General features: G+C 40.1%; 1 protein-coding gene across 2 annotated transcripts; it reads right to left on the bottom strand.

Moving 5' to 3' along the window:
* Positions 1 to 1,186: 1,186 nt before the first annotated feature.
* Positions 1,187 to 13,866, bottom strand: LOC100694814 (rhombotin-1). Of its 2 annotated transcripts, XR_003221165.1 has the most exons (6): positions 13,438 to 13,866; positions 12,750 to 12,963; positions 8,836 to 8,961; positions 8,389 to 8,497; positions 1,805 to 1,890; positions 1,187 to 1,717 (listed from the first exon to the last, which is right to left on the bottom strand). XR_003221165.1 is itself a non-coding variant. In XM_003455384.5 (5 exons), exons 1-4 carry the CDS (start codon positions 13,457 to 13,459, stop codon positions 8,392 to 8,394), a joined length of 468 nt encoding a protein of 155 aa, XP_003455432.1. In that variant the 5' UTR covers positions 13,460 to 13,866; the 3' UTR covers positions 1,187 to 1,890; positions 8,389 to 8,391. The 2 variants fall into 2 exon arrangements, 1 of the variants encoding a protein (XP_003455432.1); XM_003455384.5 differs by having other exon boundaries at positions 1,187 to 1,890.
* Positions 13,867 to 14,831: the final 965 nt, after the last annotated feature.

Raw genomic sequence — 14,831 nt, 5'->3', positions numbered from 1 at the left:
AGATTCCTGGGTCTAAAAATAATAACTATTATTATTGTTTTATTTTCCTTTTTTAATTGGAAACTGACTGGGCTAATCTAATAGAAAAATCTAATAGAAAGTGGAAGCTTGTCCCACAGCATTGAAGAAAACAGTGATACGATGGTCCTCATTAGTTTTAAGAAAAATGTGCCAGTACTTTGATTTCAGGAGGATTTGTTCACACTAAGGGGTTAAAAGTAGTGAGATGGAAAGTGTGCCTATACCATACAGAGATTACAAAGTATATCGTTTTTTTTTTTTTTTTAATGGATTGGATTTTGGATCAAATGGGAAGCCAGTGAAAGTGTTTCATAGGGCCTAGCACTTGCATTTTTCTTCCTTCAGTAATAAAATACTTACATACAATTCTAAATTATTATCCTGAAAAACTAAATATGACTCCCACAGTAAAACTTCAGCTTTCATGTAACTGATATTATACCTAAAAAGAAGCAGCCGCAGTTGTTAATATGATGTTTTCCAAAAGGTTGACACTATTTCATGTACTGCATCGTCCCACTCACACATACCTGTTGTTGTCTCCTTCGTCTCTCCCTGCTTTTCTGCTCCTTGAAGATGCAGTAGGCAGAAATTTAGAAGGTGTATTTGTTAGAGGTATCCCATGGTACAAATCTAACTAAGTGAATCCTAAAGTTCCCTGCTAAATCAACTGCACCATGCATACGGGCTAACCCTTAACATGGACTTTGTAGAGAGCAGGTGTACAGAAGGCTTTAAATGTTTTTATCTTTGAAAACAGGGACTGTTTCTGGCCTTAAATGTTGCCGTAAGAGTGAAGTTGTGGGGCAGGCCACTGAATAGTAAATGTTTTTTCTAAATCTGAGTTCAACCCTTGGACATAAGAGTGTGATTTTTTTCCCAATTTCTGTCTAACATGAGTGGGATGCTCAGATTTTACTGAAGCAGAAAAATGCTGTGCACACGTTTTATGCTCTCTTGGAAAATGAACCATTTGCATATTCATCGTCTGAAGGAAGCACATTTGATTTTGTATTGGATTTTTTTTTACAAGACAAGTTATTACTTTTGTACATTTGAAAGGAATATTTAGACTGTTAATTCCCTCTGGCGACATGTCTTTTCCCACCCATTACTGGCAATCTCAGTACATACAAAAAACCAAAAAAACCATGAGCACACAAAGTGAAATTCAAATCCAGTTTAATTAGTCAAGAAAACAACAGCTTGCGAGCAGAATGAGAACAAAACTAGAGTGGGCTCGAAGTCCCATTCGAGGCTTCAGAGCGGAGAGGCGGGGAGATGGAGCTGGTACTCCTCAGTTGCTGAACAGAGCCAAACAATCTTTGCTAAAGTTTCCGTTTGTTTCGGGGCTTCCTTCGAGCCAGCTGGGTGGGGTTCACCACAAAAGACACTTCAGTGACTGCCAGAGCGATCTGACAATCAGAGGGAACTTTGTATTTTTCTTTGATGGATGACTTGGTTGGTGCTATGTGTGGCCTGGCTGACTTCTTTCCATCCATCTAGTGTTTCACATTTGGTGAAGTAGACTATGAATTATTTGCAAACACTAGTTCACTCTTTTTCTGTTCACCGTCCACATTAGGTCCTCTGGAAAATATCTTCTGATAGTTTCACTACCCCATTTTCACTCCCCAGTCGATCTCAAGTCCATCTGATCAGAACTGTCAGCTTTAAGGGAAATAGTCACGCAGCTCTGGAATAAAGAGTTCAAAGTTAGGCTGCTGGAAATGTGTTCAATCAATGTTTTTTTTTTTTTTTCTTTTTTTCTTTTTTTCCATACAGTTCAGTCTGAAACAAGAAGCTGATGAGGTGTGCGCTGCTGTGAGTTTCATAGTCCAGCTGGCTCACAGTGGTCCTTTCTCTGATCTGCAGAGAGAGATGGAAAACATCAAATATGTCAGAGTGAGGTCTGGGGGCTTCAGAAGAAACAATATCATCAGCTTTATGTATCCAATAACTGCAGTGTAATAGCAGAACAATGGTTTTGTATTATGAACAATACACTGTGTGCTACATGGGTACTTTCAACAAAAAGTAATATTTTTCAGTTTTAGGAAAAACGTGCTAAATACATCATTTATTTCATGCTCAGCTCTTATAATGAACACGAATATGAAAGTTTAACAAAGCTGTTGCTGCCGATGATAGTTTTGGCCTCATAAGCTTTTCATTTTCTCTTTTAGTTATTACAGTGTCGTCCTACCTGTTTAATTTGCCTGTATTAGTTTTCTTGTCTTCTGTGTTTCCACTTCCTGTTTTATTTTGGTAATTGCTTTTCTTGTCTTCTGTGGTGTGGCTTCACTTCATCTTTCTTTTCCATCCTTTATGTCTGTTTTCTCCGCCCTTGTTATCTTTCACCTGTCTTTGACTGTTCAGCCTGCCCTTTTGTTCAGACTCTCTGTTTGACTCCATTTGTCCACCTCCCATTTCTTCTGCTCCTTTTAACGAGTTCCTGTTTTGTTTTCCTGCTGCTTTTCACACTTCTAAAGATCTTGAAGAAATGATTCATCACTTAAAATCTTGCACCTCTTTACTTGAACCCATTCACACCAAACTATTCAAATCTGTATGTCATTGTTTTACAAATCCTTTAGTAAATATTATCAGCGGTTCTCTGCAGACCTGCACTTTCCATATTTCTCACAAATGTGCTGTAATCACACTGCTGCTCAAGAAAAATGACTTAGTAATTGGTAATTCATAATTCCAGACCTATTTCTAATCTTTCTTTCCTCAGCAGAATATTTGAAAACACACTTTGCAAACAACTAAATGGACAATTCAACTTTAAGTCTTTGTGATAAGTACCAATCAGGATTTAGATCCACAGAAATGGTCACGCTAAAGTCATCAGTGAGCTGGAGCTCAACAGTGATTCACAGAGTTTCAGTTCCAACATAGAATGACCTTTTAAATCCTACTGTTAGTTCACACAGGTCTCAATAGTCTGCCTCCCTGGTACAGCTCTCACTTGTTCACTGTTTACAACCCAGTCAGACCTCTCAGGTCATCAGGTGGAGATCTTTTAAATGTTCCTAGAATCACAGCAAAGTATGCTGAAGATGCTTCCAGTTATTGTTCTGTTCTTTGGAACAAGCTGCCTGCTGACCTGAGATTAATTGCCTCTATGCATTCATTCAAAAATAGACTCCTTTTATTTTGCCAATTTCACTCCCTTAAGGCTTTTTAAACCTACACAGGTTTTTATACTTTTATCTTCAATTCAGTTCAATTCAGTTCAATTCAATTCATATAGCGCTAAATCACAATAGTCAGTTTTATATTAAAACTGTAAAGTAAAGCCCCCACAATAATACAGAGAAAACCTCAACAATCAGATGTCCCCCCTATGAATAAGCACTTGGTGACAGTGGGAAGGAAAAACTCCCTTTTAACAGGACGACACCTCTTAGAAAATTGGATAAGCAGTCACACGAAGTAGGCTATTCAAGTTTCACTTGGACGCTCACATGAAAGAGTTTATGTTATAATCATGGATAAGTGCACTGGCAACAAAGTAGCTAATGTTACAAAGACAAGTATAAATATCTTGTGGGAAAAATATGAAGAGGTTGTATTGATAATGCTGACTGTCTCATACTACTGTCGACAACATAAGTGGTACGAGAGGAAAAGCAGTGCACAGCAGTCTAGCTTTAAAAGTTCTGTTTGAATGTGTGTTTGCACTTTAAGCATTTTGGTCACCGAGACTAGAAAAGAAAAACTCTATTATTAATGATCAGTCTATTTGAAACCAAGAAAGAAAAGTGGAAAGACGGTGAAGTTAACAGAGTTATTAACATCACAACTCTATCATTAAAACATTAAAACACAGGAGAATCTAATGGATTATAAATGAGTATTTTAGGTGTTTTAGGATCATCTATCCATGCCTACAGAACAATAAAAAAACGTAAATTTGTTTGCTGCCAACTAGAAAAGAGAAGAATTTATATTTCTTACTGATCAACAGGGAAACACGAAGACATTAGAGACTAATGAAAACCTCCTTCTATCTGTGCTCAGAGGTCAGAGGGATCCTCCAGGAATAGCGATGCTACGATTGTTTAGTAGGCAGTGATTTCACAGCTGCTGATCTGTAATCTAGAACATTACCTCAGTCCCAGTACCCAGTACCCTATTAAGAAGTGAACTTTTTAGTGCAGATAACCAAGGGTTACCCAGATAAGATGAAATCCTGCTTTGTATTAAAGGCCTCTGATGGTCAGAGATCCGTGCACTGTTTTTTCCATAGCCATAAACAAAAACATGCTGCAGTTTCTACGATGAATGCAATCCTTTATTTGCTCACAGAAGCCTTAAGTTTGTGTTTTTACATAAAATTTGTATTTAAAATAATGTTCTGATCACCGTGTGCTGTTCAATAACTATAACAACAACTGCACTGCATTGGAAGCAACTCACAGAAATGTAACCTAAAGAGTCAAATAGAAAGCATCACCTAGAATCCAACACTGGTAGTTTTTCTTTAACACTTGTTTTTAAAAACGCAGGAGCATAATTAATATTTAATTCTCCCATTTGGAGTGTAGATGAATTTACCTGCTCTCTATATTTTATTTACTTCTGCTTTACTTTCACCAAAGGTTGTTTTCTCACTATAAAGCACTATTCTTTTCAAGTTTGTGTTCAGTGGAACACAAACATGTTTTTATCTTTATTATTTTTCACAATAAAAGATTCTTTGTAGTGTTTGTTATTATTTTTATGCTTTTTTTAATCTGCGTTTTAACCAGCTGCATGAAGGAAGAAAAACACACAACATGTGCAGTCGTCCAGTGGTCACATTCATGAAAAGTCAAAAGGGAAAGGGAAAAAAAACATCCTACATCAACAAAGCTACTTGGATCTCGAGAGAACATTTATAAAGAGTTACTACCTTGTGAAGCCAAAAAGCTTTCACTGTATCCATTTTATCAAAATTACAGGGTTGGGGCCACATATCTAAAGTAGACTCCCATTTTAGAGAGCTCCAAGCAAAACATGCAGCATATGACAAACATCTGTCTGCATTTGTAATAAAGTTACCTCATTTTTAACCTGAGTTAACGATGTACTTGCCTAAAACCTTGAATACTCTGGCGTTTATGTCCTGAATACATAAAGATGTTTCTTTTTTGAAAACAAATGACGTCTACAAGATTTTTCAACAGTAACTGGAAGATCTGAAATTATTCAAAAGTAAACACACTTCCAGTGTCCAATCGTGCAGGGCGATGGTGTGTATTTTACTACTGTAGTAGTACAATTAGTATCATAATGATATGTTGGGCCGCTGGTGGCTTTAGGGAATGTTTCTGACCCTGAAAACTTCATATTTGTGGATTGCGTTCTTTCAGCTTTCCTCAAACCGTTTGCACTCATAGCCGAACACCGCTCACACGCCCATCTAGGGGCTGAAAAAAGGCAGAACCCAGGATGTAGTTCCACAGGATTTATGTGACTGCAGTTAACAACTTTATAAAGAGTTCTACAGATAAGGACAGAATTATTATGATTATTCTCTGGCAGCACGGTGTTTAGAACTGTTGCCTCACAGCAAGAAGGTCCTGAGCTTGACTCCACCATCTGGCCGGAGTCTTTTTGTGTGGAGTTTGCATGCGTTCCCCGTGTTTGTGTGGGTTCTTTCCGGGTACTCTGGCTTCCTTCCACAATCCAAAGACATGTTAGGTTAATTGGTGATTCTAAATTGCCCATAGGTGTAGATGTGGGTGCGAAGACTGACAACCTGTACAGGGTGTACCCCGCCTCTTGTCCTATTGTAGCTGGGATAGGCTTCAGTCCCCTCATGACTAGAACCAGAGCAGCAGCAATGGATCATTTTGTCATGTTTCTGAAGCTTAAATTCCCTCTAATAACAAGCAAGAATACACGAGTTTAAGTGGAGTTACAAGGTTGCAGTGCAGAGAACATCTGCAACCACAATGAATATGTTGTAACGCTCCCATTATTATAGCACTGGACAGTATATGTGACAGTGGGGAAGAAATACTTGCAATGTTGGAAGCTTTATCCAGAGTTTTAATGGCTGGAATAAACATTTTTGCTTTGCTTAAGACCCTTGAGCCTTGCTTAGCACATTGCAAAGTACACACTGTACTAATTAATTCTGTGTGAATCACAAAAAGTGATCTGGAAGCACATATTTCTTTAAGCACAGCGCACTCCCTTAGTTTTACTACTGATAAATTTCATAAAAGCAAACATATTAATCTTCCTAAAGTAGCCAGGAAGATATCCTTTAGGGACCAATATCAAGCAGAGAATTATTAATCACTTACTTCAAAGAAAAGGCCGTACTCAGAACCACACTAAAGCTTTACAAGCCTATACTGATTTATACTTTGATATAGTGGATAGTCAGTGATTTAGCTTCAGCCGTTAAAGGAATCTATTGGCAAGTAGTCATTAGACCCAAAGGTAAATCCAATAGTTTATATAAAAAGTTTTGCTTTATCCTTAAAATTAAATCTCTAACCTTTTGGCCAAAGTTAGCTGAAGCACTATGTGGGCCAGAATGTTGCAAATAGTCTTGAAAGGAAATTCTGAAATTTCACACAATTACAATTTTTCTTCTTAATATTAGTGCTGGCAGAGACACATGACACTCAAAGAATCCTGAACAGAAATATACGGAAGAAATGTATTACTGCAAAGATCCCGGCCTCCCTATGTCAGCTGTTACACTGACATATTCACACAGTAGATAAATATTAGGTATTACTGCAGCCAGAGATGTTGATCATAAGGATTCTTGATTGAGCCATCTGTAAAGCCAAGTAACATGCATGCAGAGCAAAATTAAAATTGGGGTAGAAAATCATTTTTAACCCATTGTTTGAGGCAAACACACCAAAGGGTTGAAATTTAGGTTTGTTTCAAATCATATTTGACTGCTGCTTCAATCAAGACGGTAGTCACTGCTCTCCCACAATTCATTTAGATAGGAGAGGTGCTACCAAAGCTGGTTTCACACATGAATTTCAGACCATTTTTTTCAGACCTGCTTCAGCCTGCATGCCAAATTATCCTTGCAAGAGACTGAACCCCAGGTTGAATGAGACATGCAGTATAAAGCACTTTGAGTGTTCAAGTAGAGTAGAAAAGCCCTATACACCAATCAGGCATAACATTTTGACCACTGACAGGTGAAGTGAATAGCACTGAGTATCTCTCCATCATGCCACCAGTTAGTGGGCGGGATATATATTAGAGAGCAAGAGAACATTTTCTCCTCAAAGCTGATGTGTTAGAAGCAGGAAAAATGGGCAAGTGTAACAATTTGAGCAAGTTAGACAAGGTTCAGATTGTGATGGCTGTGTTACTGGTTCACAGCATCTCCAAAACTGCAGCTCTTGTGGGGTGTTCTCAGCCCGTAGTGCTCAGTATCTATCAAAAGTGGTCCAAGGAAGAAACAGTGGTAAACCAGCAACAGGGACATGGGAGGCCAAAGCACACTGAGACATATGGGGATTGAAGACCGGCACGTGTGGGCCGATCAAACAGACGAGCAACTGTGGCTCAAACTGCTGAAAAGGTTAATGCTGCTGGTAGAAAGATGTCAGAATAAACAGTGCATCAGAGTTGTTATGTATGGGATAGCCACAGTCATACCCAAGCAGACCCCTGTCCTCCACTGAAAGCACTAATAATGGGCACCTGAGTATAAAAAACTCGATCACAAAGCAACATCACGTGGATGCTGGTGTCCACGTGAATCTGTGAGACGTGCCGAACAAATAAGTCTGATCGCAACTTATAGGACCTAAAGGCTCTGTGCTAACGTCATGGTGCCAGATACCACAGCACACCTTCACGGCCTTAACGGGTCCAGCACAATATCAGGCAGGTGGTCATAGTGTTATGGCCGATCAGTGTATAAGAAAAATCCATTTACTATTTAAATCAGCACAATCTAACCACACAAAGACTTAATATGGGGAGGCTTGCATGTTTAAGTGAGGTTAAAGTCTAGTTCAAATTTTCAGATGTCTGTTAAGTACTGGAAAAGTTCAGGTTTGAAATGCAGATGGCTTAAGATGCCTGTCAAGTGGTAAAACCTTGTGCAGAGTCTGTAAAATACTCAGTCTGATTAATATGTGGGTAAGAGATTCCCACGTTTATGCCTGAATGTCACATAATGTGGAAAACAAGCTAAACATTTCTCTGCAGGAATTCTAAATTCGCAACGTCTTGTTAGGGACTCTCGTGTCTGCATGTGGTCATATTTGGGATGATCCGGGGCACTCACTTGTATACCTTCCTATTATTTAAGTGCATGATTTAGTTCAAACTGTCAGACCGTGTGTCTGGAACTGTAATTCACCGTCATCAGAATATTACCTCTTACTGAGGCTGCCTCTCAGTGCTGCCATTAAGATGGCCCCCTTCATAGTCCAGCTGGCACAGGATCATGTTGTTCTTGAGGAAAAACTTGTCTCCCACGCAAAATCTGCAGAGAGAAATCAAAATATGGAACTGGGTCTTGGTTCTTGCTACAGCTGAAGTGAATGATGAGGTCCCAGAGGAGCATTTCAGGCATATTTTCAGCATACATCTGTAGCTATGATACTTAGAAATTTAATCTTGCATGACTGCTGCCTGATTAACTATCTGAGTGATATACAAAGTCTTTAACCCCTTGAAGTTTTTCAAGTGAAGGGGATTTCATCGCATTCTGATTACGGTGCACTGCTAATATGCTCTTAATGACCAGTGAGCTCACCAGTACATCTCCGAGATAAGTCAACTGAATTTGATCTCCCTGGCTAATTGCTACCCTAATCTTACCTCTGGCGGCAGAGCTGACAGGCAAAGCAGTCTAAATGGTAGACGTTGTCTCTGGCTCTCATCACCATCTCAAAGGCAGGGATCAGCTTACTGCAGGCTGCACAGTTCCCCGTCACCCCAAAGAGCCTGCAGAGGGAGAGAGGGCAACAAGCAGGCCTGTAATCTGGACAAACAGATACATTTCAGCCAGGAGCTGCAGAAGGAAAAAAAACCCCACTGATCTAGAGGACAAAAGGTAGCCTGTGTGTCCCAGAGAGCATCACAGATGATGCTCGAGCACCGTTCGCAAATAATCACTTCAATTACTGATTTATAGCGGTGAACCGCACTGCGTTTCCTGCGTGATTATTGATGGCTGTTTCCACTCCCCCTAATGCAGAGCCCACATTATATACATATAAGTGCAGCCAAGTGTGAAAAACCATTCAAATCGCGCCTCTAGTAGTAATTATGAGGAGATGATAGTATGAGCTTCTCATAATAAGATCTGGAGCTGTGTCATTAAGCTATGGCTGCAACTAACCATTAAGTTTATTATCAACCAATCTGCAGACTCGACAGTCGAAAAGCTGAAATGTGAGCGAAAGGCAAGAAAAGCTTGAATTTCTGCAGAAAACGTTTCATGTTTTTACTTGTCAAATGGCATGTATGATTAATTGTTTCAGCTTTGTTGCCAAAATTAGTCCAGACACCCCATGTGGACAGATAATGAGAAAACCACGGGGTTTGTAATGCATCACATAAACTCCAGTAAGTCAGTTAAAATCAGTTTTATTTATATCACAACAAATAGTCACCTCAAAGCTCTTTATTGCATTGTAAAAACTGCATGAAAACCCCAACAGTCACCCAACCCCCTATTAGCAAGCACTTGGTGATAGTGGGAAGCAAAAACTCTTTTATCAGGAAGACACCTCCAGCAGAACCGGGATCTGGGTTGAACAGATATCTGCGGTGATCAGTTGAGGGTCAGGGGATGGCAATACACTGAATACCTCTAACCCTGTGATATGTTCTTTCTCCATTTCCTCCAATTATTTACTATAGTTTAGGATTAGCAGTTAATTTTTAAAATCTGGTTTAGCTCATCAACAGCTGATTATACTATAAAATGTCTCCAACAACGTCTGATACGTTCTGACATTACAGTTTTTCTGTTAAATGCTTTTCATTTGGCAAATATCCCATAAATTCAGAACCTAAACTATATCCCTAACCCTACATAGGTCGCCAACAATCCGAGGCATGTTAAGAGGTTAGAGGTATAGCACTCCAGTTAGCAAGCCTGGAAAAATGTCAGTACACTCCATTGTTTTAACAGTGCTGCTCTGCCAACACTGCGTGAAGGTAGGGTTACAACTTTCCATCTATTCTCTTCAAACATCTGTTATTTCTGCACTAATCTTTTTTCTTCACATATGTGAGCGTTCAGAATATCAAATGTAAGAGTTTTCATAAACTGGATATGAGCTCTATCACTAATGCATTACTGCTGATAGAGAGCAGCAAAATAGAGATTAACTGATATTAAAATGTCACGATTTATATGAAATGTCAGTTGCTTTAAGAAGGAAGTCAATTTATTACTCTCTTCCGAAACCCCAAATTTATCTGGCAACTTTTGAACCTTGTCCTCAGACCACCTGAGAACAAACCGTGTTGCTATAAATGCTTTGTGCTGGCCAGCTGCAGATGTCCTCACCGCTTATTCACCTCTAACAGAATGACCAAATAGCTCCCCAAGAGCCCGGCACACACGAAGACAAGTGGCTGCCGCTGATTTACATATTCCATTAGAGGCCAAATAGAAAAAGGGGGCTTTGGAGGAACCCTTATGGAAAAAGGTCATCCATGTAATAAGGGAGAAAAGCACTGAGCAGCCCTGGATTACAAATGGAAAACGTCATCAAATGAGTGACCAACGCGAGAACAAAAGTGAGGCCTAATTAACGGAATGTTCTGATCTAACGAGCTCGAGTCAGGCACCTGGTGGGTTTTTTTCCTGCTCCTTAACGAGGCTACGAAGCTCAATGCTAATTCTCTACAAATGGTCCAATTAAAAGAAATCACATGGTTTTAATCCCACTCTTCAAAGGCTTTTGGTCTGCACCCTTGCAATGATGAGGAAAACAGGAGGCAATCTAGCCAATTTAACTGTCAAAAGGGGTTTTGGTCTCTTAAGTGCAGTGCAGCTAATGAGCGACTTAGCTCCAACCAAATCCAGCTGGATTGTACATGAGACTAACACATGAGTTCAGCAATGTGGCTGCGATATCAGGAGTTCTTTTGCTGACCTGACACCAGATATCATTATTTCTAGGCAAGAAAAATCAGAGGTATATAACTCTCGGTGGAGCCCGTTGACGCAGACAAGGTTTGTTTATAAAGGCTAAGGTAGAAATCTATTTAAACCCCAAGTACATTGAAACATACTTACCTATATAGTCATCCTGTACCAAATCATAGTCAGGAAAGGTGCAGAATAACTTCAGATATTGTACAGATGGCCGTGCACCGTAATCATGAGGTGGCCAAACCCTACAGGATATCCTGCTTTATAGTCAGTTTTACTCTAACTGGGGCAAGAACTTGGTAAATTAATAACATGGGAACATAAAGGGAACTTAAGGCAAGCGTATCAAACCATGAACTCACTAGGAAAATTTTTATTGAGCGAAAAAATTAATCAGTGTCATGTCTTGATGCATGCTTAATCATCCATGTAAGTAAATCCCAAAAAGTTGATTCTGTTCATCTGGACGTAGTGTTTTCAGTCCAGATGAACAGAATCAACTTTTGCGACCAGCAGTGTCATTTTTTCGTGGGGTTTTGACCACTAGATTTCTATTTGTAACCACATGAGTCGCCCCCTGCTGGTGCTTAGAAATAATGCAGGTTTGAGGCCCCCTGCTTTGGCTTCATTTTTCAGACCTGCAGTCTGTGGTGCTGCTCCTAGATGAAACTATCCACTTTGTATGAGTTTATAAGCCACTTTGCATAAAATCATTAGTTATTAGTCATTATTATTATTCTTTGATTCTCTTCCACAGTGCATATTTTCCCTCTCTCCCTCCCCTCACCCCTGGCCAGTCACAGCAGATGGCCGACTCTCCCTGAGCTGGTTCTGCCAGAGGTTTCTTCCTGTTAAAAGGGAGTTTTCCTTTCCCACTGTCGCCAAGTGCTTACTCATAGGGAGTTGTCTGATTGTTGAGGTTTTCTCTCTATCATTGAAGGGTCTTTAACTAATAATAAAAATTGATTTGTTTGTGATTTGGCACTATCTAAAAAAAAGTGTATTGAAATTGAAACATCAACTGTTCCTTCTACTGAAGTACCAACACAAACTTGACAAAACTTCATATCCACGGCATAATCACAGCTAATATCACCCTTTAAAGACTGATGTCTCCAGCTACATGTCTTCTTAGGAAGAAATTAACCATTAGCAAAGCCCATTTTAAAAACTTTAAGAGACAACCGAAACATTCACAAAGTGCAAGCTTCACTGTTCTGCCTTTTCTTTCTTATGCTGCTTATGTCTGTGTAAGTTTACTGCAGACAGCTGATGTTCTTATTTGTGCTCTTGAACCCGTAAACCTCAAAACTAGTTCATGTTTGGATAATGTAACCGTTAACCAGTCACCCTGCAAGATAAACCCTTTCACAGGGAAAAACAAACGAGTATTTTTCCACAAGACTGTAATGCAGAGTCAAAATATGGTGACTCAAAACATTCCCTCTCAAGCACAGCACATCCAAACACTGTCAAATGATGCTTGGACAGATTTAATTTATTTACTGACGTGTTGACAACTGTGGACACTTGATTGCCTGTACGGGCCACTTGCTTCACTTTGATATCGTAGTATCATTCTCTAAGAAAAACGCTCACATTTCACATGTGGGAGCCGTACCTCAGGTAGTCTCTGCGGCAAAGGATGAGGTTGGCCCGGGTGTAGAGTGTGGAGCCCACCCGGCCCAAGCGGCAGTCACAGCAGGCACACTTCAGACAGTCCTCATGCCAGTATCTGTCTAACGCCTGGAGCATGAAGCGGTCCCGTATCTTCCCATTACAGCCGGCGCAGCCCCTCGGCTTTTCTCTGGACTGGAGGGACACAAGAGACACACCTGGCAGGGAAAAGGCCAAGAAACAGACAGACACAGAGACAGACAGAGAGACAGACAGAGGAGGTTCAGTGTTAGTTTTCTGTCAGGAATGAGACACAAAGAGTGAATGTCAATAAGGGCTTTTTCTGCAATCTATTTTTTTAATTGTTGCACATTAACAATATAATAGAGCAAGCATACACACACACACACACACACACACACACATATATATATATACTTCATTAGGGAAGTCTGTGGGACATTTATCTCTATATCTAGTTTTATGACATTGTAGGAGATGTGTTGTTTCCGTTTATAGACATAAGTAACCTGAAGCATGTTCTTGGTTTAAAGACTCTATGATCCTGTCAACATCATCAAAATCGACCTGATGTGGTAAAACAGTTGCTTGGGGTTGCATTGTGTTGCACAGGTGTGTCCATTAAAGTGGAAGTACTGAGTACCAGTTTAAGCGAGGAAACGTGTACTCACTCTCCTCCTTGTCCAGCACCATCCTTTCGGTAAACGGCAATAATCCAACAGTGGGAGAAATACCAGCCTTTATTCTCCTGCGTGGAAGAGCGGTAACAAACACAGAGGCCTGGACGCGCTGTTTGAACCTAGAGTCGCTCAAACTTCAGCTCCGCTCTTCATAGTCCCCGAAGAGAGAGCCGAGAGAAACAGCCGCGGAGTCGCTCTCTTTTCCCTCGCGCGTAAAAATAGCCCGTGGATGGATGAAAACAGCTTCCCGGAGTATCACCTTGCCCGGCAGTAGAGATGTCCTCAAATCAACAGTGGCTGAGCATTATCTTGGCTGATGTCAGTGCGTAAGTATTTCTCTATCTGCACAGGCTGCGGCTGTTCCCCTCAAATGAGCCCTTCTGCACACAACGAGCCTCCCCCTCCTCTCTCTCTCTCTCTCTCCCTCTCTCTCTCTCTCTCTCACTGCAAAAAACTCCCAGAGTCAAATGTTTTTTTTAACGCTGCGTGCTAATTATATAAAGTCATTATGTTCAGATCTGATAGTAACCGCCCCCTCCCTCTCCAAATCAATTATTCAATACACAGTCACACACCAGGACAGCCCGGGCCTGAGGTGTTTTAAAATGAGCTTATTCAACTCCAAGGACACCAATTATCTCCAGGGCGCCCTGTAGTCAAAGCTGTGGCTTTTCAGCACGACAGATGCAGAGCCTTTTTTTTGTGCGCGAACGTGCACAGGCGCGCGCCTCTTCAACGTGTTCATCCTTTATTAATGTACTTAGGATATTTTTTTTAAGATAATAGATTAGCTCGGGCTAAGACTACACTGTATTACAGATACTTTCAAAGCGAAATAACCATACAGGTGATTAAATCTCCAGATGCCATAATCAGGAAATACTTAAAAAGATACCCTCACGCGTTGACTCCGGGTTTCCAAACGAATAGATCATTTTAGATGGCCTTGAACAGGGAAATATGGAATAAAAACATGATTAAACTGCTAAAAGCCCAACATCATTTCTTCTGGAGATTTTTAGTAATGCTTTAGAGATTGTAGGTTAGTGGGGGCGATGCCAATATAGATCACATAAAAAAAGCTTGTCTATACCTTCAGTCTTCCATGAATATGACAGGAAATTGAAACCTATAAAAGAGCAATAAAGTAGCTGAAAGCTTTATAATAGAGCAATTACATACAGCAAGACCTTGTGGGAAAATTAAGAAGTTAATAGAACACCACAAAAAGCATAGACCATGCCAGAAAAGTAATGATCATACTTTGGGTCCCCGTGAGACTATGATCAGCATGTGTGACATAAAAACATTAAAACAAAGGTATGTCTACTAAAGAGTTTAGGACTTGAGTAGGCTCACCTAAAGCTACATGCTGATTTTTTAAG

Source organism: Oreochromis niloticus, linkage group LG7, assembly GCF_001858045.2.
Source record: "Oreochromis niloticus isolate F11D_XX linkage group LG7, O_niloticus_UMD_NMBU, whole genome shotgun sequence".
Lineage (NCBI taxonomy): Eukaryota > Metazoa > Chordata > Actinopteri > Cichliformes > Cichlidae > Oreochromis > Oreochromis niloticus.
The sequence above is the reverse complement of the archived record's forward strand: the minus strand, read 5'-3'. Positions and strand labels throughout refer to the sequence as shown.

Coding starts and splice junctions, on each gene's coding strand:
- LOC100694814 (XM_003455384.5), bottom strand. CDS start 13,459: ATGGTGCTGGACAAGGAGGAGA. Junction 12,964..13,437: donor GGTGCTGGACAAGGAGGAGA/GTGAGTACACGT, acceptor TTTCCCTGCCAG/GTGTGTCTCTTGTGTCCCTC. Junction 8,962..12,749: donor TGCCGCAGAGACTACCTGAG/GTACGGCTCCCA, acceptor CTCCCTCTGCAG/GCTCTTTGGGGTGACGGGGA.